The 24679-nt window shown below is 44.3% G+C and overlaps 1 protein-coding gene across 6 annotated transcripts in view; it reads left to right on the forward strand.

The window, feature by feature from the left end:
• The window catches only part of ZNF346 (zinc finger protein 346), a 42783-nt gene extending 18368 nt beyond the window's left edge, over positions 1-24415 (forward strand). Inside the window, exons 4-8 of one of the 6 annotated variants that reach the window (XR_008375186.1) lie at positions 606-750; positions 7024-7257; positions 15719-15854; positions 18839-18932; positions 22854-22893. Coding sequence is in view for 5 of the 6 variants with exons in the window: in XM_053566390.1 (XP_053422365.1) it covers positions 606-750; positions 7024-7257; positions 18839-18932; positions 22854-22941 (561 nt within the window). In the remaining variant the exon portion in view is untranslated. Of the gene's footprint in view, positions 1-605; positions 751-7023; positions 7258-15718; positions 15855-18838; positions 18933-22853 lie in introns of all 6 variants that reach the window. The other 5 variants (XM_053566390.1, XM_053566391.1, XM_053566392.1 and 2 more) reach the window with 5 other exon arrangements.
• Positions 24416-24679: the final 264 nt, after the last annotated feature.

Consider the following 24679-nt stretch of genomic DNA (forward strand, 5'->3'; position numbering starts at 1 on the left):
TAAGTGATATGATAGAGGTCTTTTTAATGTACTCTAGGAGTAAATGGAGAAGCAAGATTCAGTTCTTGCTGGAATACACACACAATGGGGCTTGATTATTGTTTGCTGAATGATTTTCTGAGTAAAAGTCTCCCAGAAGAAGAGGTGATATTTAAATTGGGCTTTGAAGAGTAAGCAGATATGCGGACAGTTCCCGAGTTACAGACATCCGACTTATGTACAACTTGCACTTACAAATGGAAGTTGTAGCAGGTAATAGATAAATATACCTGTTCCAACTTACATACAAATTCAACTTAAGAACAAACCTATAGAACCTATCTTGTTAGTAACCCAGGGACTGCCTGTAATAATGCCAGGCAGGAAAGGAAGAAGAGTATTCAAAATGGCAGGAATGGTCCAAGCAAAGCAAGGAAGCAACACAAAATAGTGGGAGATGATGCGTAGAACCTAGAACAAAGTAGCTGAAGAAAAAAACAGAAAGTAGATTTTGGTTAATGTGTAAAAGGGGCCATAAATGCCCATTCTATGGGCAATGGGGAACCATTGAAGATTTTCTGGCTGTAAAGTGGCATGATCAGACCTGTGTTCTTTCTCCCAACCAGAAGAGCAGCAGAAGCAAAGACAAGAACCAGTGCTGCCCCATCTGTAACATGACCTTTTCCTCTCCTGTTGTGGCCCAGTCACATTACCTGGGGAAGACCCACGCAAAGAACTTAAAGCTGAAGCAGCAATCCACTAAGGTGGAAGGTACTGGTTTTTTTGAGTAGTGCCATATTGAGACCCCTTCTGTCCTCAGAGCACCATTGCCAGGTGGTCCCAGAAAAGCTCACTGGGGCCACAGATTTAGAGAGGTTGAGCTGCTTTTAAAAGCCCATTAAAATATTGAAGTAGTCTCAACTTCATTGAAATGCAGCCTCAAAGTTGTACTCATGTAACCTCCCTTTCTTTGGTTACATCAGTTTTCTTCATAGAATTTTCTTAGGCTGAGCTCTGTCTTGAGTAATAATTGTAACTTAGGAGTGTCAGAGTCCTCCAGATCATGCATCCCATGAGAAGATTCTATCTCCTACCTCTCTACTTAGGTTTTTCCATCTCTGCACCCACCTGCCCTTATTACTGTGTGTTCCAAGTTGAAAGCTAAATCCTTGTCTTTTTTGCTTGCTCAGGTTATGAGAGGCTCACTTTAATCCTCAAATGCTGCCTATTCTCAAGACATGGACTACTTGCCTTTCAAAGCTCAATACTTCAGTGCTGCCACTACTGCCCAGCAAGCTGTTTGTTGTAGCTGCCATGAATTCATTCCCAACACACTGACTTCTAAAATAGTTCCTTAATCTTGTCACCACTGGGACTCAGCCCTCACTTTCATGTCATTAACTCCTGACTTTCTGGAGTTTAACCTGAGCTAACTGCAGTTAGTTAAAAAGAGTAAAAGTTCTTTAATCTTTGTATCATTTTTTTGTTTGTAATTTTTGCTTCTCTGTTTTGAACCAAGGAATAGACTACACTATTAATAATACTACTGTCCTTTTTGTTTTACTGATATTTGGAAACCTTTGACAGTAGGGTGAAACATCACTCACAATTATACGCTTTTATTACACTCAAATGTGGTTATTCATGATATGAAATAACAGAATATGGGACTTTGAAGTAACAGAGGCCCAGGTTTATTTATTTGTTTATTTGAGACAGAGTCTCACTATGTCGCCCTTGGTAGAGTGCCATGGCATCAAAGCTCATAGCAACCTCCAATTCTTGGGCTTAAGAGATTCTCTTGCCTCAGCCTCCCGAGTAGCTAGCTGGGACTGTAGGCGCCTGCCACAACATCTGGCTACTTTTTTGGTTGCAGCTGTCATTATTGTTTAGCAGGCCCGGGCGGGCTCAAACACGCCAGCCTCAGTGTATGTGGCTGCACCCGACTCACTGAGGTACGGGCGCCAAGCCAGAGGCCCATGTTTAAATTTTGGCACTGCTATAGACCATTTGTTTGACCTCTCTGTGTCTAAGTTTCCTCATCTATAAAATGTTAATAATATTATCTGTTTCATAGATTGTGAGGATAAAGTAATGTATATTAAAAACGTAGACATTGGGTGGCGCCTGTGGCTCAAGGAGTGGGGCGCCGGTCCCATGTGCTGGAGGTGGTGGTTTCAAACCTAGCCCTGGCCAAAAAAAACGTAGACATTAAGTCTCCTATATGACTTATTAAAAAATAGGATATAGGGCGGCACCTGTGGCTCAGTCGGTAGGGTGCTGGCCCCATATACCGAGGGTGGCGGGTTCAAACCCGGCCCCAGCTGAACTGCAAAAACAAAAACAAAATAGCTGGGTGTTGTGGCGGGTACCTGTAGTCCCAGCTACTTGGGAGGCTGAGGCAAGAGAATCGCTCAAGCCTAAGAGTTGGAGGTTGCTGTGAGCTATGTGATGCCATAGCACTCTATCTAGGGCCATAAAGTGAAATTCTGTCTCTACAAAAAAAAATAGGATATAATAGATGCTCAGTAAATGACAGTTGCTATTATTGTTATCATCACCATTAAGATAGCTCACGAGTAGAATTCCCCTGGGCCAGGTTCGGTGGCACATGCCTATAATCCTAGCACTCTGGGCGGCCAAGGTGGGTGGATTGCTTGAGTCCAAGGTTCGCGACCAGCCTGAGCAGGAGCGAAACCCCATCTCTAAAAAATAGCCAGGCATTGTGGTGGGCACCTGTAGTCCCAACTAGTCAGGAATCTGAGACAAGAGAATCGCTTGAGCCCAAGAGTTTGAGGTTTCTGTGAGCTATGCCACCAAGGCGCTCACCCCCAGGGCAACTAAGTGAGACTCTGTCTCCAAAAAAAAAAAAAAAGAATTCCCCCATAAAACATAATAGTTAGTCAGGCATCCACTATCTGTAGCATGTCATTGGCCTTGTTTATGGTTGATTCATCATTATTTTATACCTGTACTAATTGCTTTTGTGTAAAGTCAGTGTTGGTGCCAATTATAGTACCCAAAGTTTTAAGTATTAGGCCAAGGGAAACCAGGTGAAAAACTAAACTTTATAAGGTCACAGACTTATTTTTCCATGATGTGAAAATTCTCTCTAACATGCCTGTTCCTGAAAACTCCATACTCAAGAGATTATTTTCCATATTCGCTTTCGGCCTTTGCCATATGCAGGTATAGTTGTAATCATAATATATGTACCATTTGTATCCTGTTTAGTTTACATTTAATTTTGTAGTTTAATCACATTTCCATGTTATTACATGGGTTTATATTTCTGAAATTAAACATTTTTCTAATGTAAAAGTAATATAAGCATACTGGTTGAAAATATGAAAAATTACCCATGTTAACCATTTACCAGTTTAACTATAATTAACATTTTATAGTATTATTTCTACATATTTTTGTTATGTGTATGTGCGTATATCTCTGTGTATTTATATAGAAATAAATATATATATAAATCTAGATTAACTATATGTATACATCCATGTAAATAGGATAAATAGCCATACTGTGAGCTGAGTGCAGTGGCTGATGCCTATAATCCTAGCACTCTGGGAGGCCAAGGTGGGTGGATGGCTTGAGCTCAGGTGTTCAAGACCAGCCTGAGCAAGAGAGAGACCCTGTCTCTATTAAAAATAGAAAAACTAGCTGGGTGTTGTGGTGGATGCCTGTATGCCCAACTAGTTGGGAGGTTGAGACAAGAAGATCGCTTGAGCCCAAGAGTTTGAGGTTGCTATGAGCTATGATACCATGGCACTCAACCCCAGGGCGACTGTGTGAGACTGCCTCAAAAAAAAAAAAAAAAGAAAGGCTTTATGGTGTTTTCCTTTTTCTTTTTTTTTTTTTTTAGCCTTACTGGTTTGTTTTTGTTTTTTGTTTTTTGTTTTTGCAATTTTTGGCCCAGGCTGGGTTTGAACCCACCACCTGTGGCATATGGGGCCCGCGCCCTACCCCTTTGAGCCACAGGCATCGCCCAGCCTTACTGTTTTTATAAAAACAATGCCTACTCATTATGAATAATTCCAGTTCAAATAACACAAAAGGTACCCAAATCCTCCCACCAAGATAAAGCACCGTTAATATGTTGGTAACATTTCAAAATACCAGTATCTTTTTGGGTATCATTCTTTGCATCTTTCTTTTCATTTTCTATATCATTTACAGTCTACCCCCCTTTTTTTTTTTGAGACACAGTCTCACTCTGTCACCCTGAGTAGAGTGCCGTGGCGTCATACATAGCTCACAGCAACTTCAAATTCTTGGGCACAAGCCATACTCTTGACTCAGCCTCTCAAGTACCTGAAACTATAGGTGCCCACCACCATACCCCGCTAGTTTTTCTGTTTTTAGTAGAGACAGGGTCTTGCTTTTTCCAGGCTGGTCTCCAACTCCTGAGCTCAAGCAATCCACCCACTTCGGCCTCCCAAAGTGCTAGGATTATAGGAGTAAGCCACAATGCCTGGCTTTTCCCCATGTCATTAAAAACTTTTTCATGGGCGGCGCCTGTGGCTCAGTCAGTAAGGCGCCGGCCCCATATACTGAGGGTGGTGGGTTCAAACCCAGCCCCGGCCAAACTGCAACCAAAAAATAGCCGGGCATTGTGGCGGGTGCCTGTAGTCCCAGCTACTCAGGAGGCTGAGGCAAGAGAATCGCTTAAGCCCAGGAGTTGGAGGTTGCTGTGAGCTGTGTGAGGCCACGGCTCTACCAAGGGCCAGAAAGTGAGACTCTGTCTCTACAAAAAAAAAAAAAAAAACTTTTTCATAAACGTTTTTAGTGACTACATCATAACCACATTTAATCAGATCCCTAATGTTGAACATTTAAGTTTTCCACCTTCCTTTTTTTTTTGATGTTATAAATAATAATACAGTGCATATCCCCAAAGAATACTTTTTCCATATTTCAGGTTATTTCCTGAGAGAAGATTCTCTAGCTCTCATTTTATTGGTTGTTCATTAAGCAGTTCCTCCATTAACAAACTGTCCATTAAGTTTCACTTAACCATTTACCTCTGATTCTTTTCTTTAGTATCTTTTTTTTTTTTTTTTTTGTAGAGACAGAGTTTCACTTTATCGCCCAGGGTAAAGTGCCATGACATCACACAGCTCACAGCAACCTCCAACTCCTGGGCTTACACGATTCCCTTGCCTCAGCCTCCTGAATAGCTGGGACTAGAGGTGCCCACCACAACGCCTAGCTATTTTTTTGGTTGCAGATTGGCCGGGGCCGGGTTTGAACCCGCCACCCTCGGTATATGGGGCCGGCACCCTGCCCACTGAGCCACAGGCACTGCCCTTCTTCAGTATCTTTTAAAGAATGACTTTATGGCTGGGCACCTGTAGCTCAGTGATTAGGGCACCGTCCACCTACACCGGTACTAGTAGGTTCAAACTCAGCCCAGGCCTGCTAAACAACAATGACAACTACAACAAAAAAATAGCTGGGCATTGTGGCAGGCACCTGTAGTCCCAGCTACTAGGGAGACTGAGGCAAGAGACTCTCTTAAGCCCAAGAGTTTGAGGTTGCTCTGAGCTGTGATGCTACGGCACTCTACCAACAGTGACATAGTGAGACTCTGTCTAAAAAAACAAAAAAAGAATGACCTTTATTACATCTTTTCTGGTATCAAAAATATACATTCTTTGTGGAAAAATTGTAAAATAGTGATAAGTGCTCTTTATTCTTATTCTCTATGTGTTGTTGATCCTTTTTCCATGCAATCACCTATGTGTGTTTTGTCCCTGTTGAGGATGTAAGAAACAGATTACTGTATTTTTGTTTCAATAATCACCACAACCACAATATTTTTCCATATAAAATATTTCTACAACGTGTATATTACTTTTCAAATGCCTTGCCAAAACAAAATGTGTGGCCAGAGAAATTAAGATTCCCTGTGCTGGAAAACTACCATGGGTCCACTTGATTGATGAGCCAGAAAATTTCTTATGGCTTGCTAAAAATTCTCAAAACTGCCCCATCTACGGTGATACAGGGATGAAAGTATTTGAGCCACCTTATCTATCTGAGAGTACTACAAAGCTTTACTCCTCCCCCACCACTAGTGGGGTCTGGCCCCACATTTTAAAACTAGATTGACGTCATTCTGGTTACATGGACTAGTCAGTGAGTCCTGGTATCCACTTTATGAGGCAGCATTGTCATGTACAGTCAACATTAGGGCACAGGAAGCTCACACGAATGCCCATGCCAGCCTCTGATTAACTGAATTCATTCACCAGAGTCAGGGATGTTTTCTGTAGGTGAAAGCAAAAGCTATAGCTTTCAGGTATTCTTGCCACACTCTGGCAGCCTGGCATAGCAAAGAGATCATGAGCTTTTGGGTCACACAGACCTGGGTTCACTTACTAGCTGGGTATTGTTGGGCAAGTCACTTCACTTGTCTGAAGCTCAGTTTTTCTCTATTGGGGTAGTTCTAAGAACCAAGGGAGAAACTGTATACAAAATGCATAAGTAAATGTTAGTGTCATCCTCTTCTATCTCCAGAAGGCATCCCTCAACATTAAGTGGGCATCCTTTTTCTAAATGACCACGTATGAGTTCCAGAACCTCAGCACTTCACTTTCTACATCTGTGCATTGGTTCCCAGCTCTGTAACTGGGATACTTTGAGGATTGGAACAAAACTCCCAAACTTCTCAGTTATGCGTTTCCAGGGGATTCTGAGGAATGAAAAAGACTGCAAGTTTGCATCTCTAGGCTCTTGTAATTTGGCAATTTGGTAGCAGAAGTTCAGAGTCTCCTCAGAATGTAAGAAAATCAAGATTTACGTGCCCAAAGTAGTAAAAGCTGTTGAGCAAGATAGCTAGTCTTTGTGCTCCCCCAAATCTTCCCAGTTTTCCCAATTAGAGAAGGTGTTCGCTGTGTAATTCACACAGGCAGTGCCACATCTGCAAGTGTGATTAACAAGTGACACAACCTTTCTTTCTATTTGGCATACTTGAAAGCCTAGTGCCTTCTGGGTTTTTTCATTGTTTCTGTTTGAACTCTCTCACCGCAGCTCTGTCGAAACGCCTTACAAATCCTTTCCTTGTGGCCTTCACCTTAGCCTTGCACCAGAATAGAGAGATGATAGACCCAGACAAGTTCTGCAGCCTCTGCCATGCGACTTTCAACGACCCTGTCATGGCTCAACAGCATTATGTGGGCAAGAAACACAGGAAACAGGAGACCAAGCTCAAACTCATGGCACGTTATGGGCGGCTGGCGGACCCTGCTGTCACTGACTTTTCAGGTGAGGGGCCCAAAGCTGGACCAGGTCTGGACCACTATAGCTCGCCAGCCCATCAAGGCTGTGCTTTTCCTCCTTAGGTCTTCTAAAGCAGGATTTACAAGCTGGATTTAGAAGCCAGACAGGAAATTTTTTTTTTTGAGGCAGGATCTCACTTTGTCACCCAGGTTGCAGTGCAACAGTGCAATTACAGCTTGCTATAGCTTCCAACATCTGGGCTCAAGAGATCCTCCTTGAGTAGCTAGAACTATAGGCACACACCACCAAACTCAGTGATATTTTTATTATTATTTGTAGATACAGAGTTCTTGCTATGTTTCCCAGGCTGGTCTTGAACTCCTGGCCTCAAGCAGCCCTCCTGCGTTTGCCTCCCATAGTGCTAAGATTTAGAGGCATGAGCCACTGTGCCTAGCCAAAAAAAATTTTTCAATGCATAAGAGCCAGGAAGGACTGAAAAGTGAAAGCCACTGTTAGCCAGCTCTAGACAGTTATTACCTTATCTTTTAGTTTTTCAAATGACTCTGGAAAACCAGATTTGTATAGACATTCCTTGGATTTTTTTTCTTTTTTTTTTTTTTTTTAAGATAGAGTTTTACAATGTTGCCCTCGGTAGAGTGCCCTGGCATCACAGCTAACAGCAACTTCAAACTCAGGCTTAAGCAATTGTCTTGCCTCACCCTCCCAAGTAGCTGGGACTACAGGCACCCACCATAACACCAACTATTTTTTAGTTGTAATTGTCATTGTTTGGCAGTCCCAGGCTGGGTTCGAACCCACCAGCATTGTAAAACTCATACACCAGAGCTGTATGTGGCTGGCACCCTAGCAGCTGAGCTATAAGTGCCGAGCCCATTCCTTTGATTTTTAAATGTGCTACTAAATTAAAACATTTTTAAGTCCTATGTGAATCAAACTTGTCTGCAAACCAGATTCAGAACTCTCAGTAGATTAGGTTAGAACCTCATGTTCTTTTTTTTTTTTTTAGGCACAGCAGTTCCCTCTTACTCAGGCTAGTCTTGAGCTCCTGAGCTCAAGCAATCCAGCCCCATTAGCCTCCCAAAGTGATAGGATTACAGGTGTGAGCCACCGTGCCCAGCTAGAACCTCATGTTCTGATAGTTCTCTATCACTTCACAAAGGTAGTTAATACTTCACAAAGGTAGACTCCCTAAAGAAGAAAAGGTTGCTTGATGTCAGCAGAATTTAAACCCCTACATCAAAGCTTTGCCTCCATCCTCTGGTTATGATTATATTAAGAAGGAGATATCAAAGTACCAAGAAAAAATATTATTTTTTTTTATTGTTGGGGATTCATTGCCAAGAAAAATTATTAAAACTACACGTACACACACTCCCCAACTTATGATTGTTCAACTTTATAATTTTTTTACTTTATGAAAGTCAAAAAAAGCAATAGGCATTCAGTAGAAACCATAGTTCTTGCATTGCTGGGCAGCATCAGTGATCCTTAGCTCCCAATCAGTCACACATTTTTGAATTATAATATTTTGGATTTCTGATGGGTCTATCTAGATGTATAAATAAAAGAGCATCTGTGGGCCAGGCATGGTGGTTCATGGCTATGATCCCAGCAGTCTGGGAGGCGGAGGCTGGAGAGTCAGTTAGCTTGGAAGTTCAAGACCACTCTGAGCAAGAGTGAGACCCCTTTTCTACTAAAAATAGAAAAATTGTCTCAGCACCCGTACCTCAGTGAGTAGGGCACCAGCCATATACACCAAGGCTGGTGGATTTGAACCTGGCCCAGGGTTGCTAAACAACTGCAACCAAAAAATAGTCGGGCGTTGTGGTGGGTGCCTATAGTCCCAACTTATTGGGAGGCTGAGGCAAGAGAATCGCTTAAAACCAAGAGTTAAAGATTGCTGTGAACTATGACGCCATGGCATTCTACGGAGGGTGGCAAAGTGAGACTCCGTCTCAATAAAAAATATATAGAGAGAAAAATTAGCTAAGTGTGAGCGGTGCCTATGGCTCAAAGGAGTAGGACACCAGCCCCATATACCAGAGGTAGTGGGTTCAAACTCAGCCCCAGCCAAAAATTGCAAAAAGAAAAAAAAAGGAAAATTTGAAAAAAAAAATTAGCTGGATGTTAGGATAGGCACCTATCGTTCTAGATACTCAGGAGGCTGAGACAGGAGGATCAGTTCAGGCTGCTGTGAGCTAGGCTGATGCCACAGCACATAGCCTAGGGCAACTGAGTGAGACCCTGCCTCAAAAAAACAAAAAGTTATACGTACTTTAACAACACTTTGTGACATGCTAATGCATGTTTAGAATACACTAGTCTCTTCTTATCTGTGGGTGATATGTTCCAAGACCCCCAGTGGATATCTGAAACTACAGATAGCACCAAACCTAAAATATACTGTGTTTTTATCTATATGATAACCAAGATGCCTATGCTGGACAGAAGGGGGATGGTTCACATCCATGGTAGGACAGTGTAGTACAACATGAGATTTCATAGCACTACTCAGAATGGTGCACAATGCAAAACTATGAATTGTATACTTCTGTAATTCTTCATTTAACATTTTCAGACGACAGTTGACTACAGGTAACTGAAACCAAGGAAAGCAAAACTACAGATGAGGGGGACTGCTGTAATTATTTCAAGTAGAATTTATTTCTACAGAATAGAAAGACCTAACATCATTTCAGATGACACGAACTGATTTCTTTTACTTGCTGGGTAAAAACTCATTCTGTAAAATAAGAAATATATTAGCTTCTTTATGGTGAAAATACCTTTCTGAAAAGTAAACAGTTTTGTTGAAATAAGTTGAATAACATTTATAATTTTGTGCTTTATTTTTTTGAGACAGAGTCTCACTATGTCACCCTCAGTAGAGTGCCATGGCATCACAGCTCACAGCAACCTCAAACTCAAAATCTTGGGCTTAAGCAATTCTCTTACCTCAGCCTCTCAAGTAGCTGGGACCACAGGAACCCGCCACAACACCTAGCTATTTTTTGGTTGTACTTGTCACTGTTTGGCAGGCCCAGGCTGGGTTCGAACCTGCCAGCTCCAGTGTATGTGACTGGTGCCCTAGCCACTGAGCCACAGGCGCCTAGCCAATTTTGTGCTTTTTTTTTAAGACTTCATGTGTTGCCCATAGCTCAGTTGGTAGGGCACCAGCCACATACACCCAGGCTGGCGGGTTCGAACCCAGCCTGGGCCAGCTAAACAACAATGACAACTGCAACAAAAAAAAGTAGCCAAGTGTTGTGCCGGGCACCTGTAGTCCCAGCTACTTTGGAGGATGAGACAAGAGAATCACTTAAGCCCAAGAGTTTGAGGTTACTGTGAGCTGTGAGGGCATTCAATCACGGGTGACATAGTGAGACTCTGTCTCAAAAAACAAAAACAAAAACAAAGACTTCATTTATATAGCTATTCCTGAAAATTTGGGCATTAAGAGAATTTGAGACCAGATGCAGTGGCTCACACTGTAATCCTACCACTCTTGGAGGCCAAGGTGGGTGGATTGCTTGAGCTCAGGAATTCGAGACCAGCCTGAGCAAGAACAAGACCCCGTCTCTACTAAAAATAGAAAAACTGAGGCAGGAAGTTGAGCCCAGGAGTTTGAAATTGCTGTGAGCTATGATGCTACAGCACTGTACCCTACCCAGGGCAAGAGCTTGAGACTCTGTCTCACCAAAAAAAAAAAAAAGGAAAGAAAGAAAGTCTTGCTAAGTAAAGAATATTAGATTTTTCCAGATGTCCTGTTTTGGTTTCTGTAACTTACATTTGGCCTTGTTCGGTTCTTTTTAATTTTTTTTTTGAGAAAGAGTCACCTTCAATAAAGTGCTGTAGCATCACAGCTCACAGCAACCTCAAACTCTTGGGCTTAAGTGATTCTCTTGCCTCAGCCTCCCAAGTAGCTAGAACTGCAGGCACCCCCCACAATGCCTGGCTAGGGTTCTTTTTAATTTAAACCAACAAAGTATCTCCCCTGCCCTCAGAAATAACTTGTTGATTAAAACTAGAAAAACAGGGCAGCGCCTGTGGCTCAAGGAGTAGGGCGCCGGTCCCATATGCCAGAGGTGGCGGGTTCAAACCCAGCCCTGGCCAAAAAAAATTAAAAAAAAAAACTAGAAAAACAGGCTCGGTACCTGAAGCTCAAGCGGCTAAGGCACTAGCCACATATACCAGAGAATCCAACCCGGGCCTGCCAAGCAACAAGGACAACTACAACTAAAAAATAGCCGGGCGTTGTGGTAGGCGCCTGTAGTCCCAGCTACTTGGGAAGCCAAGGCAAGAGAATCACTTAAGCCCAGCAGCTAGAGGTTGCTGTGATCTGCGATGCCACGGCACTTTACCCAGGGCAACAGTCTCAAAAATAAATAAATAAAACTGGAAAAACATCCAGTCACAGTTGTAAGTTACATTAAGGAATTAGGTCTGTATCTGAGAGCATTGGGAAACCATTGCCAGTTTAAGCATTATGAGTAAATGGTTTGGAACAGGGTAAAAGAGTAATGGAGAGAGACCAGCTATGAGACCATAGGAGTAGGTCATGCTAGAGAAGATGGGAGGTTGGGCTCGGTGCCCGTAACTCAGGGGCTAGGGCACCGGCCACATACACCAGAGCTGGCAGGTTCAAACTCAGCCCAGGCAGGGCTGCTAAACAACAATGTCAACTACAACAACAAAATAAATGGCCAGGTGTTGTGGTGGGCACCTGTAATCCCAGCTACTTGGGAGGCTGAGGCAAGAGAATCACTTAAGCCCAAGAGTTTGAGGTTGCTGTGAGCTGTGATGCCACAGCTTGTGACATAACAAGACTCTGTCTTAAAAAAAAAAAAAAAAAGATAGGAGCTTGGACTAAAGTAATGGTAGAGTGGTAGACAGAGTAGATGGATTCAAGAGGTCTGTAGGACACAGAACTGTTAGGACTTGGCCATCAAAGGTGGGAGATGACAGAAGTCAAGGATGATACCTGTATTTAGTCTTAAGCAATTAGGTAGATGACCAGGTTTCATCAGCTTGAGTTTAAGATACCCATGCAACATCTAAGAAGAGATATCAAAGAGGCAGTTGTATATACAGGTCTGGAACTCAAAGGAGAGGTCAGGATTAAGAGAAGTTTGTATTTTCATCATGTTAGTTTAAACCATATGAAATCATTTTTACAGATTAGAAACTATTAACTATTGGTAATTTCATATGTTTTAGCCTAGCAAGTGGTAATTGAAATCAGAGCAATAAATGAGGTCCTTTTAGTTTAGAAAAAGAATAAGTAAGAGTTTAAGATCAAGTCCTTTAGGCCAGGTGTGGTGGCTCACACCTGTATTCCTAGCATTTGGGGAGGAGTTGGAGATCAGTCTGAGCAAGAACAAGACCCTGTTCCCCCCCCCCAAAAAAGGAAAAAATAACTTTTTTTCTTTTTTCTCTTTTTTTTTTTTTTTGAGACAGAGTTTCAAGCTGTCACCCTGGCTAAAATGCCGTGGTGTCACAGTTCACAACAACCTCAAACTCTTGGGCTTAAGCGATTCTCTCACCTCAGCCTCCCAAGTAGCTGGGTTTATAGTCACCCACCATAACGTCCGGCTATTTTTTTGTTGCAGTTGTCATTGTCGTTTTAGCTGGCCTGGGCCAGGTTCAAAACCGCCAGCTCTGATGTATGTGGCCAGTGTTCTACCCACTGAGTACAGGTGCCACTCCCCCCCAAAAGGAAAAATTAGGTGGGCATGGGGGTGCATGCCTATTTTCCCAGTTGCTTGGGATACTGAGGCAGGAGAATCACTTAAGCCCAGGAGTTTGAGTTATAGTAAACTATGATGACGCCACTGCACTCTAGCACAAGTGACAGAACAAGACCCTGTCTCAAAGAAAACAAAAATGAAATCTTTTTTTTTTGTAGAGACAGAGTCTCACTGTACCACCCTTGATAGAGTGCCATGGCGTTACGTGGCTCACAGCAACCTCTAACTCTTGGGCTTACGTGATTCTCTTGCCTCAACCTCCCGAGTAGCTGGGACCACAGCCGCCCACCACAACGCCCAGCTATTTTTTTGTTGCAGTTTTGGCCGGGGCTGGGTTTGAACCCGCCACCCTCGGCATATGGGGCCGGCACCCTACTCACTGAGCCACAGGCGCCACCCCAAAAATGAAATCTTAATAATAAAATAAAAATAAGAAAAGATTGAGCCCTCAAGAATGCCAGTATTTAATGGTGGGATCAAATGAGATGGCAAGAGACTGAGAAGGAACAACCAGAGGGGAGAATTCAAAAGACGATGGTGTGCTAAAAGCCAAGGGCTGGAAGGAATCACCAGTTCTATGAGATGTCTGTCAGGTACCATTGAGGGGCCAAATATAAGGAACCTGATAAACATTAATTTGTCCATTAAATTTAGATGCATAGAAGCCATCATTGGCCTCAGAACATGTGTGTTTGTGTGTGCGTGTGTAGTAGGATCAGTAACAAAATGATTGAGAGGCAAGAATATGGAGAGGCAAATATAGACAGTTCTTTCAAGAGACCTGGCAACAAAAAAGAGAGGAAAGAATAGAGGTAGGTAATAGCTAGAAGGGGAAGTGGGATAGAATAAAGACTTCAGTCAACTTAAGACAAGTGACGTTCTTCTGCTACATATGTATTTTAATGCATCTGTAGTCCCAGCTTCTCAGGAAGCTGAAGCAGGAGCTCAAATCCAGTCTGGGCAATATGGTGAGATCCCATCTCCAAAAAATTAGTTCTAGTGATTTATACTTCATAAAAGCACACAGGTAAACCAGAATACCAAACATGCAAAATTAAGCAGATGGAAATTCATTAGCATGTGTACTGGATGATTATTTATTTATTTGTTCATTTTTTGAGACGGAATCTTACTTTGTCAACCTCAGTAGAGTCCCATGGTGTCATAGGTCACAGCAACTTCAAAAGTTTGGACTCAAGCATTCCTCTTACCTCAACCTCCCAAGTAGTTAAGACTACAGGTGCCTACCACAGCACCCAGCTATTTTTAGAGATGGGGTCCCATTCTTGCTCAGGCTGATCTGGAACTCCTGAGCTCAGGCAATCCACGTGCATTGGCCTCCCAGAGTGCTAGGATTATAGATGTGAGCCACCACACCCATCCAACAATCTTTTTTATAGAAGTAGCAATAAATTCTATAATTGCTCCCAAATGGTGATTTGAGTCCATCTTATAGATAAGCAAGTGTGCTCATAAGGGACATGGAAGAGTCCATAAACTTGTGGTGTAGGACAATCAGGTTAGAAGACAAGTCCCAGCTCTGACCCCAAGTAAGCCCCTAAACCTCTCTGAGCCTGTTTCTTGCTTTGAAAAATGGAAATAACCACCTCACTTGCAGGATAGTTGTAAGAATCCAAGGACATAAATATACAAAGTTTTGGCATGGTACCTGGTGCTTCATAGGTAACAAAGGCGGGCTTTGTAATCTGGGAATCAAGAAACTCTTAAGCATTGGTAGTTGTCAACCTCATACCAACCCCAGGTCCCACTCCTGACTTTCAGAGGAGGATAGCTCTGCTAATTCCTGATAATCTTTTCCCTGAGAGTGTTGAACCATGACACTGGTCTTAAATAGGGACCTTGATTCTGTGAAAGAGGAATTGTAAAACCATCAAATAAATAAAAATAAGGTGCTGGTTGTGGTGGTTCATGCCTATAATGCCAACGCTTTGAGAAATGCTGAGGTGGGAGGATCACTTGAGGCTAGGAATTCGAGACCAGCCTGAACATAGTGAGACCCTGTCTCTACTAAAAACAGAAAAATGAACTGAGTATGGCAATGTGTGTCTAGTCCCTGCTACTTAGGAGGCTGAGGCAGAGAAACTTCTTGAGCCCAAGAGTTTAATGTTTCAGTGAGCTGTAATTATGCCACTGCGCTCTAGCCTGGGTAATAGAATGAGATCTTGTCTCCGAAAAAATTAAATTAAATTAAATGGACCTGTAAGCCTGGCACAGTGGTGCATATCTGTATCCCCAACTATTCAGGAGGCCGAGGGGGTAGGATTGCTTGAACTCAGGAGTTCAAGGGCATCCTGGGCAACATAGTGAGACCTCTATCTCTAATTTAAAAAATAATTTTTGGGCTCAGCACCTGTGGCTCAAGCAGCTAAGGCACCAGCCACATACATCTAAGTTGGTGGGTTAGAATCCAGCGCAGGCCCGCCTGTTTCCTTTGAGACAGAGTCTTGTTCTGTCAACAGCAATTACGGCTACAACCAAAAAATAGCCAGGCATTGTGGCAGGCGCCTGTAGTCCCAGCTACTTGGGAGGTGGAGGCAAGAGAATCACTTGAGCCCAGGAGCTGGAGGTCGCTGTGAACTGTGATGCCACAGCACTCTACCCAGGGTGACAGCTTGAGGCTCTGTCTCAAATAATAATAATAGTAATAATAATAATAATTTTTGTAGGAAAGACCTTGAATACTGATTACAATAATTTCCTCCTTAAATGCTTAAAAGGGATGTGTCAAGAAATACATGAAGATGCAAGGGAAACAAACGCACCTGGGAATATTGGCTAACTTACTAGAGGAGATTGTTCATGCTCTCACTATGTAGCTATAAGCTGCAGCTGCTGTGGAAAGCTGTTTAAAAGGTACCACTCCCCACCTCTTTCTTTTTGCCAGCATGTCTCACAGAACTCGTAAGAGTGAAATAATGATAGTGATAAAAGTTCACATTAGTCAAGCATCTATTCTATGTCAAATGCTTTTATTTAAATCATTAGAGCCAGGCATAGTGGCTCATTCCTGTAATCCTAGCACTTTGGGAGGCTGAGGTAAGTGGATTGCTTGAGCTCGGGAGTTCGAGACCAGCCTAAGCAAGAGCAAGACCCTCTCTACTAAGAGTAGAAAAACTGGGCGGCGCCTGTGGCTCAATCGGTAGGGCGCCGGCCCCATATACCGAGGGTGGCGGGTTCAAACCCAGCCCCGGCCAAACTGCAACCAAAAAATAGCCGGGCGTTGTGGCGGCCGCCTGTAGTCCCAGCTACTCGGGAGGCTGAGGCAAGAGAATCGCTTAAGCCCAGGAGTTGGAGGTTGCTGTGAGCTGTGTGAGGCCACGGCACTCTACCAAGGGCCATAAAGTGAGACTCTGTCTCTACAAAAAAAAAAAAAAAAGAAAAACTAGCTAGGCTTTGTGGCAGGCACCCTTAGTCCCAGCTACTTGGGAGTCTAAGGCAAGAGGATCGCTTGAGCTCAAGAATTTGAGGTTGCCACGAGCTATGATACCAGGGCATTCTACACAAAGTGACAGAATAAGGCTGTGTCTCAAAAAAATAATAATAGGCTTGGCGCCCATAGTACAGTGGTTTTGGTGCCAGCCACATACACCAAAGCTGGTGGGTTCGAACCCAGCCTGGGCCAGCTAAGCAACAATGACAACTGCAACAGAAAAATAGCCGGGCGTTGTGGCGGGTGCCTGTAGGCTCAGCTACTTGGGAGGCTGAGGCAAGACAATCGCTTAAGCCCGAGTTTGAGGTTGCTGTGAGCTGTAACGCCATGGTATTCTATCCAGAGCGACAGCTTGAGACTGTCTCAAAAAATAATAATAACAACAACAATAATAATAATACAAGGCCAGCACAGTGGCTTACGCCTATAATCCTAGCACTCTGGGAGGCTGAGGTGTGTGGATTGCCTGAACCCATGAGTTTGAGACCAGCCTGAGCTTATGAGTTCAAGATGGGTGGATTGCCTGAGCTCATAAGTTCAAGACCAGCCTCATCTCTAAAAATAGCTGGGGATTGTACAGGCGCCTGTAGTCTTCGCTACTCACGAGGTTGAGGCAAGAGAATCACTTGAGCGTAAGAGGTTGAAGTTGCTGTGAGATGTGATGCCACAGTACTCTACAGAAGGCAACAAAGTGAGACACTGTCTCCAAAAAAGAAAATAATAATAATAATAAATCATTATTACAAAAATAAGAGGTTGATACTAATATTAATCCCATCTCAGTGGTGAGAAACCCGAGTCTCAAAGAAGCCCCACTTTTACAGAAAACCAAGTCTCAGAGAGGTTAAATAACTGGCCTGTGATCCCACAGGTAAGGAATGGTAGAGCTGAGATTTGAACCTAGGTCAGTTTATTCCAACTCTGTGAGACTTGAGGGTGGCAGGTGGTTCAAAGTGTCAGAGCCAGAAGGGCCCTTCAAGTCATGTGTGCAGCTGTTTGTCTTGCCCAACTAGCATCTGATATGCTAAAGTAAGTACAGACTTTGTGGTTATCCAAGCCTGCATTTGCTGTTTATTTGCTCTGTGCTCTTGTGCACAGGCCTTATCTTCCTCATCTATAAAATAACCGTACTGCTGGGTGTGGTGGCTCACGCTTATAATCCTATCACTCTGGAAGACTGCCTGAGCTCAGGAGTTCGAGACCAGCCTGAGCAAGAACAAGATGTATCTCTACTAAAGATAGAAAAATTATCTGGGTATTGAGGCAGGTATCTGTAACCAGCTATTCAGGAGGCTAAAGCCAGAAGATCTCTTGAGCCCAAGAGTTTGAGGTTGCTGAGACTGAGACGCCACGGAACTCTACTGAGGGCAACGCTCTGGAGTCTTAACTCTGTCTCAAAAAAAAAAAGAAAGTATATGAAGTACATGGTCTGCATCATGTGTTTGGTAAATAGTAACCTTTTTTTCTTTGTGAAACAGAGTCTCACTTTGTTTCCCAGGCTAGAGTTTTGTGGCATCCACATAGCTCATCACAACCTCAGACTCCTGGATTCAAGCAGTCCTCCTGCCTCAGCCTCCCAAGTACCTGAGACTACAGACTTCTGCCACAATGGCTGGCTAGTTTTTCTATTTTTAGTAGAGACAGGGTCTTACTCTTTTTTTGTTTTTCCTTTTTTGGGTTTTACTCTTGCTCAGGCTGGTCTCAAACTCCTGAGCTTAAGGGATCCTCCTTGCCTGAGCCTCCCAAAGTGCTAGGGTTATAGGCATGAGCTACCACACTTGGCCTACAACTGTTTTTATTATAACTTATGATTATAAGTTGTGGTATAATTGGTTTGCAGTTGAGAAAAGCTCAGAATCAGAGAGGATAAGCCATTTATTAGCCAAAGTTGCATGAAGGCAGAGCTAGTAGTCTGGTCCCGTATCTTGGCTCCTTATTAGTAGACCATGTGGAGGAATGCCACTTTGTCATTGGAGCAGCCCTGATAGCAAGACAGGGTATCTGAGCCCCGAGATAGATTGATTTTCCTAACGGGCATTTTCATTAATTACTGTTATTGCAAGCCCAAGATCTTCACAGAGATCTCTCAGTGAAGAACGTTCTTAATAGGCCACTTGGCACAAAGTGGAAAAGACATATACACAAAATGTCATGCACTTGTTTACTCAGCAGACATCTGGTCTAGGCCAGGCTCTGCTGGGACTGGGGAAAGAGGGAAATGAGGAGGTTCCCAGCCTCAGGAAGACATTTTTTTGCTCCTGAACACGGAGGCCTCTGGGACTCTCATTAGGGGCGGCCACCTCACCCCACCCACTCATCAGTCCTCAGAAGGGCATTTGTATACTCTTTGAAAAGCAGGTCCCTTCTTATTGGATAACTAAGATCTTGATCTTGATGTCTGTTTCAGCTGGGAAGGGCTATCCCTGCAAGACGTGTAAGATAGTGCTGAACTCCATAGAACAGTACCAAGCTCACATCAGCGGCTTCAAACACAAGAACCAGTGAGTAACCCTTCTTTGAAATTCAATGGTCTGCAGCAGGAGCCCAGGGCTTCTGAGTCAGAACAAAGTCAGATAGTCTTCTGCTAACATGGAATCCTGACAGCCTTTTCTCAGTCAACAGAAGGTAAATCACGTAAAAGGAAAAAGTGCCTCTGTAAGTTTTTCCCCACCAGTGTCTTCCCAGCCTTTGGACCTTTAGAGAAGCATAGATTTTTCCTCCGTGGTCCTGTAAAAGTACCTGGGGCCAGGCGCAATGGCTCACACCTGTAATCCTAGCTCTCTGGGAGGCCAAGGCAGGTGGATCTCTTAAGCTCAAAAGTTTGAGACCAAGCTGGGCACTGTGGCTCAAGCCTGTAATTCTAGCACACTGGGAGGCCGAGGCAAGTAGATTTCCTGAGCTCACAGGTTTGAGACCCCATCTCTAAAAATAACCGGGTGTCAGGCAGCACCTGTGGCTCAAAGGAGTAGGGCCCTGGCCCCATATGCCAGAGGTGGCGGGTTCAAACCAGCCCAAGCCAAAAACTGCAAAAATAAAATAAAATAACGAGGCGTTGTGGCAGGCACCTGTAGTCTCAGCTATTTAGGAGGCTAAGATAGGAGAATCGCTTGAACCCAAGAGTCTGAGGTTGCTGTGAGCTATGAAGCTACAGCACTCTACCGAGAGCAACAAAGTAAGACTCTTTTTCAAAACAAAATAAAAAGGTCAAGGGTGGCGCCTGTGGCTCAGTTGGTAGGGCGCTGGCCCCATATACCGAGGGTGACGGGTTCAAGCCCGGCCCCGGCCAAACTGCAACCAAAAAATAGCCGGGCGTTGTGGTGGGCGCTTGTAATCCCAGCTACTTGGGAGGCTGAGGCAGGAGAATCGCTTAAGCCCAGGAGTTGGAGGTTGCTGTGAGCTGTGTGATGCCACGGCACTCTACCGAGGGCTATAAAGTGAGACTCTGTGTCTACAAAAAAATAAATAAATAAAAAGGTCAAGACCAGCCTAAGCAAGAATGAGACCCGGTCTCCACTAAAACAAGACAAAAATAGCTGAATGTAGTTGTGTACAGTACACTACACCAGTTAGTTAAGTAGTCCCAGCTACTCAGCAGGCTGAGGCAAGAGGATTGTTCAAGCCTTAGAGTTTAAGGTTGCTGTGAGCTATGATGCCATGACATTCTACCCTGGGCGACAGAGTGAGACATCTCAAAAAAAAAAAAGAAAAGGCTCAGTGCCCATAGCACGGTGGTTATCGCGCCAGCCACGTACACTGAGGCTGGTGGGTTCAAACCCCTCCCAGGAAAACCAAACAATGACAACTACAACAAAAAATAGCTGGGCATTGTGGTAGGTTCCTGTAGTCCCAACTACTAGAAGGCTGAGGCAAGAGAATCACTTAAGCCTAGGAGTTTGAGGTTGCTGTGAGTTGTGATGCCACAGCATTCTACCAAGGGCGACATAGTAATAATCTAAAGGGCGGCACCTGTGGCTCAGTAAGTAGGGCGCCGACCCCATATACCGAGGGTGGCAGGTTCAAACCTGGCCGCAGCCAAACTGCAACCAAAAGTAGTCGGGCGTTGTGGCGGGTGCCTGTGGTCCCAGCTACTCCAGAGGCTGAAGCAACAGAATCGCCTAAGCCCAAAAGCTGGAAGTTGCTTTTTTTTTTTTTGTGACCTGTGACGCCACAGCACTCTACCCAGGGTGATAAAGTGAGACTCTGTCTCTAAAAAATAAAAGAATACATGGGTTTTCTGACCTGTAGCAGTCTAACTAAGGAATTTTTTTTCTCGGGCAGTGCCTGTGGCTCAATGAGTAGGGTGCTGGTCCCATATACTGGAGGAATTTTTTTCTCCACTGGCCTGAAGACCCTAGCCTTTGCTGCCATCAATTATGTGGCAAGAGTTCCCTCTATAGGCCATTACCAAAATAACCAAGTTTTTTCATTTCATTAAATACGTTCTGAGTGCTGGCCAAGACCCCGCTCTCCTGACCTTACAGTCTGGTGGGAGGAGACTAAGCAAGTAAGCAACTGATAATTACACACTGTGATAAGTGTTTTGAAGAGTCGCTTGTTCGTGATACTCTCAAAAGTTGCTAACATTCGTTGAATATCTGTTCTGTTGCAGGCCGTATGCCAAGCAAATTCTCTCACAGCAGGGGTTGTTATTCCCATTTTACAGATTTGGGCAGCTAGCATTCGAAGTGATCCTGTGAGGCAGGGTCATAATTAAGACGGAAACCTGTCTAACTCACAGCATGCTCCACGCAGGGCATCATGCTGTAGAGGCAATAGTGGCACAAGATATGAAAAGGAGGCTCAGCACCTGTGGCTCAAGTGGCTAAGGCACTAGCCACATACACCTGAACTGGTGCGTTCAAAGCCTGGGCCCACCAAACAAAAATGACGGCTGCAACCAAAAATTAGCCAGGCGTTGTGGTGGGCACCTGTAGTCCCAGCTACTTGGGAGGCAGAGGCAGGAGAATCGCTTGAGCCCAGGAGTTGGAGGTTGCTGTGAGCTGTGATGCCACAGCACTCTACCCAGGGCAACAGCTTGAGGCTCTGTCTCAAAAAAAAAAAAAGATATGAAAAGGATAGGACCCAATCAGGAGGGCCCACATGGTTTTGTCCCTTCCTCTTCAAAGAGGAACATGTGTGAGCAGTGTGCCACAATATAAGCTTCTGTGATAGATATCAGCATCCTTACTTTACAAAGAAGGAAACTGAGTTTCAGGCAGGCGAGAGTGCTGAAACGATTACTTCAACTTTGGTGTTTTGATTTTGCATTGCTTACTGAGCTGAATGATTTAAAGGTGGTGAAAACACAGAGTATTGGAGTAAAAATTTTCTGGGTGTTGTGCACACCTATAGTCCCTGCTACTTAGGAGGCTGAAGCAGGAGAATAGCTTGAGCCAGGAATTGGAAGTTGCAGTGAGCTGTGGTGATACCACTGCACTCTAGGCTGGGTGACAGAGTATAAGATTATCTCAAAAAAAAAAAAAAAAAATTTCTTTTTTTACTTTGGGGCTGAACATGGTGACTCATGCTTGTATAATCCTACCATGTTAGAAAGCCATGGAGGGAGGATCACTTGAGATCAGGAGTTTGAGACCAGGCTAAACAATCATGGGACCCATTTCTACAAAAAATAGAAAAATTAGTTTGGGCATACCTGTAATCCTAGCCCTCTGGAAGGCAGAGGTGGGTGGATTGCTTGAGCTCAGGAGTTCAAGACCAGCCTGAGGAAGAGCAAGACCCCATCTCTAATAAAACTAGCCAGGTGTTGGGTGGCGCCTGTGGCTCAGTGAGTAGGGCACCAGTCCCATATACCAAGGGTGGCAGGTTCAAACCTGGCCCTGGCCAAACTGCAACAAAAAAAAAGGGGGCAATAAAGTGAGACTCTGTCTCTACAAAAAAAAAGAAAAAAAGCTAGCCAGGTGTTGTAGTGTTCACTTATATTCTCAGCAACTCAGGAGGCTGAGGTAAGAGGCTCACTTGAGTACATACCTGAAGTCCCAGCTACTTGGGTGGCTGAGGCAGAAGGATTGCTTGAGCCTAGGAATTTGAGGTTGTAGTGAGCTATAATGCTGCCACCACACTCTAGCCTGGACAACAGAACAAGACCCTGACTCTAAAAGAAAAAAGAAAAAAAAATATTTACTTTGAGCTAGCCCCTTAAGCTTTCTGAATTTTGGTTTCCTTGTATGTAAAGGGGAGGGTGCTATTTCTCATCTTGTAGAATTCACATGAAATGGAATGACGGAAGCTCAGCACCCAGCCTTGTGCCTGCCATACAATGGGCCTTGGTAAGGGAAAGCTGCCCTGCTTCATTACTCCAAGGCCCTAGGAGAGCCAAACTATCATGAAAATAAGCTACTTTGGGTGTCATTACAACTGTGCCACACACTGACTCTGTGCCTTTGTTCTTTCTCAAATTATAGGTCACCAAAAATAATGGCATCATCCCCGGGCCAGATTCCCATGCAAAGGCAACCTATTCAGAAAGACTCAACCACTTTGGAAGACTAGAGATGTTTCTACCCACTACCTCATGTTGGACCAGCGTGAGCCAGCTTCCTGTGACTGGTTAGCCCTTGGCTCCCTCTTTCTGCTTTCTTAAACCAGGAGAATACATAGGCCTGAGGCAGGATGGGGCCACAGACAGCCTCTGATTGGTCCAGGCTAATGCACTTCCTCCCTTTTGGTACACGCACTGTAGGTCATGACAGGGGAGGTAAGGACTCTTGAGAGGACTGGGAATATTACAGGGTGGTAGTTTAAAGGATGACTTTTCCCATGGGTGGCGCCTGTGGCTCAAAGGAGTAGGGCACCGGCCCCATATGCCGGAGGTGGCAGGTTCAAACCCAGTCCCAGCCAAAAACTGCAAAAAAAAAAAAAAAAAAAGGATGACTTTTCCCTTTCTTCAGTCCCTCTGGGCTGCATGTGCTGAGGTCCCAGCACCTGTCTTTCCTCTGAGAGCCAGTTTTGGACCAGTTGCTGCAGCTAAAGAACAGAGCACTCCCCGGGCTGTAGGCATCTCTGGTGAAACCCAGAACCTTCATGCCAGACTTTGGCCAGGGCAGGAAACAGTAAGTGCAAGTGGTTGCCACATGGCAATTTGGAGCTGATGTGACACTACCCCTCTCCCAAAATAGTACAGACTTTCCTGAGCCTTGGACCAGGTATTGGCCAATTGTGCAGGTTTCTGCTGACTGTGAAGTCCCCTCCTGGAGCAATGACACAGTCCTGGCAGAGGACTGCTGTCCTTCCTACCCCTTTTCCACAATTCCCGAATGGTGCTAAGGATCTGCAGCACCTAGGAACAAGCTGGAACTGGAGGAGCCTCAGTGACTAGTAGGATCATAGGTAACTCCAGATGAATTGGAACCTTTCCACTTCTCCACCAGGGGTGCTCTGACCCAAGGTCATGTGGGAAGTCCTCCACATGCCGGTTTCCTGGAGGCTTCTGTGTGCCTAAAAGCAAACTGCCTCATGCCAGCCAGCTATAAGGTTCATTGCCGCCCCTCAGCCCTACCAGTCCTCTCTTTCTCCTTGTGCAGCAAACCACCCTGCCCAGGTTGCTTTGGTGCTAGCCTTCCCCCATCATCCATCAGATGATTTCTGGGTGCCGGGGACCTAGATGGTATCCCAGGGAAAGAAATGGAGAGCTGATGCAGGTTTCTACAGTAAGGAACCAGATGTTCCCCAGGCCCCAAATCTAGATTTCTCTAACTCTGCTGCATTTTACAGCCTAGGACTTCATTGGGAGTAGATTTTTTCTTGTAGCTTTTATTCAAGAATTCCAGGGAATGTCACCATCAGAGAGGCTCCTCTTCATTGAGTCAAGCCCCTACCTGCTCTTGTGGCCACCTCTCCCCACTCCCTATCCCTTCACCTGTGAAATGCCTTTGCATATTGTGTGTATGTGCGTGTGTGTGTGCGTGTGTATGTGTGCTTATGCTCCGTTTTGTGGTCACCGAAGGATCCAAATAAAGAATTTCTACAATGAGCCAGTCTGCAAATTAATGGATGTGGGCTTGGGCTTTGCCAGCATATTGCCATCGGATCTAGTATATTTGTCTTAACTACTCAGCCCCACCCCATACAGACCCCTGGGTCCTCAGTACTAATCTTAGGAGTTGAGACAGAGAGATATTCAGATTGCTAAGCAACCCTGTGAAAGTCTCCCAGGTACCCTAAACCAGGCGTCCTCAAACTATAGCCCGCAGGCCACATGAAGCGGTGTGAATTGTATTTGTTCCTGTTT

The sequence above is a fragment of the Nycticebus coucang genome, chromosome 17 (genome assembly GCF_027406575.1).
Source record: "Nycticebus coucang isolate mNycCou1 chromosome 17, mNycCou1.pri, whole genome shotgun sequence".
Classification (NCBI taxonomy): Eukaryota; Metazoa; Chordata; class Mammalia; order Primates; family Lorisidae; genus Nycticebus; species Nycticebus coucang.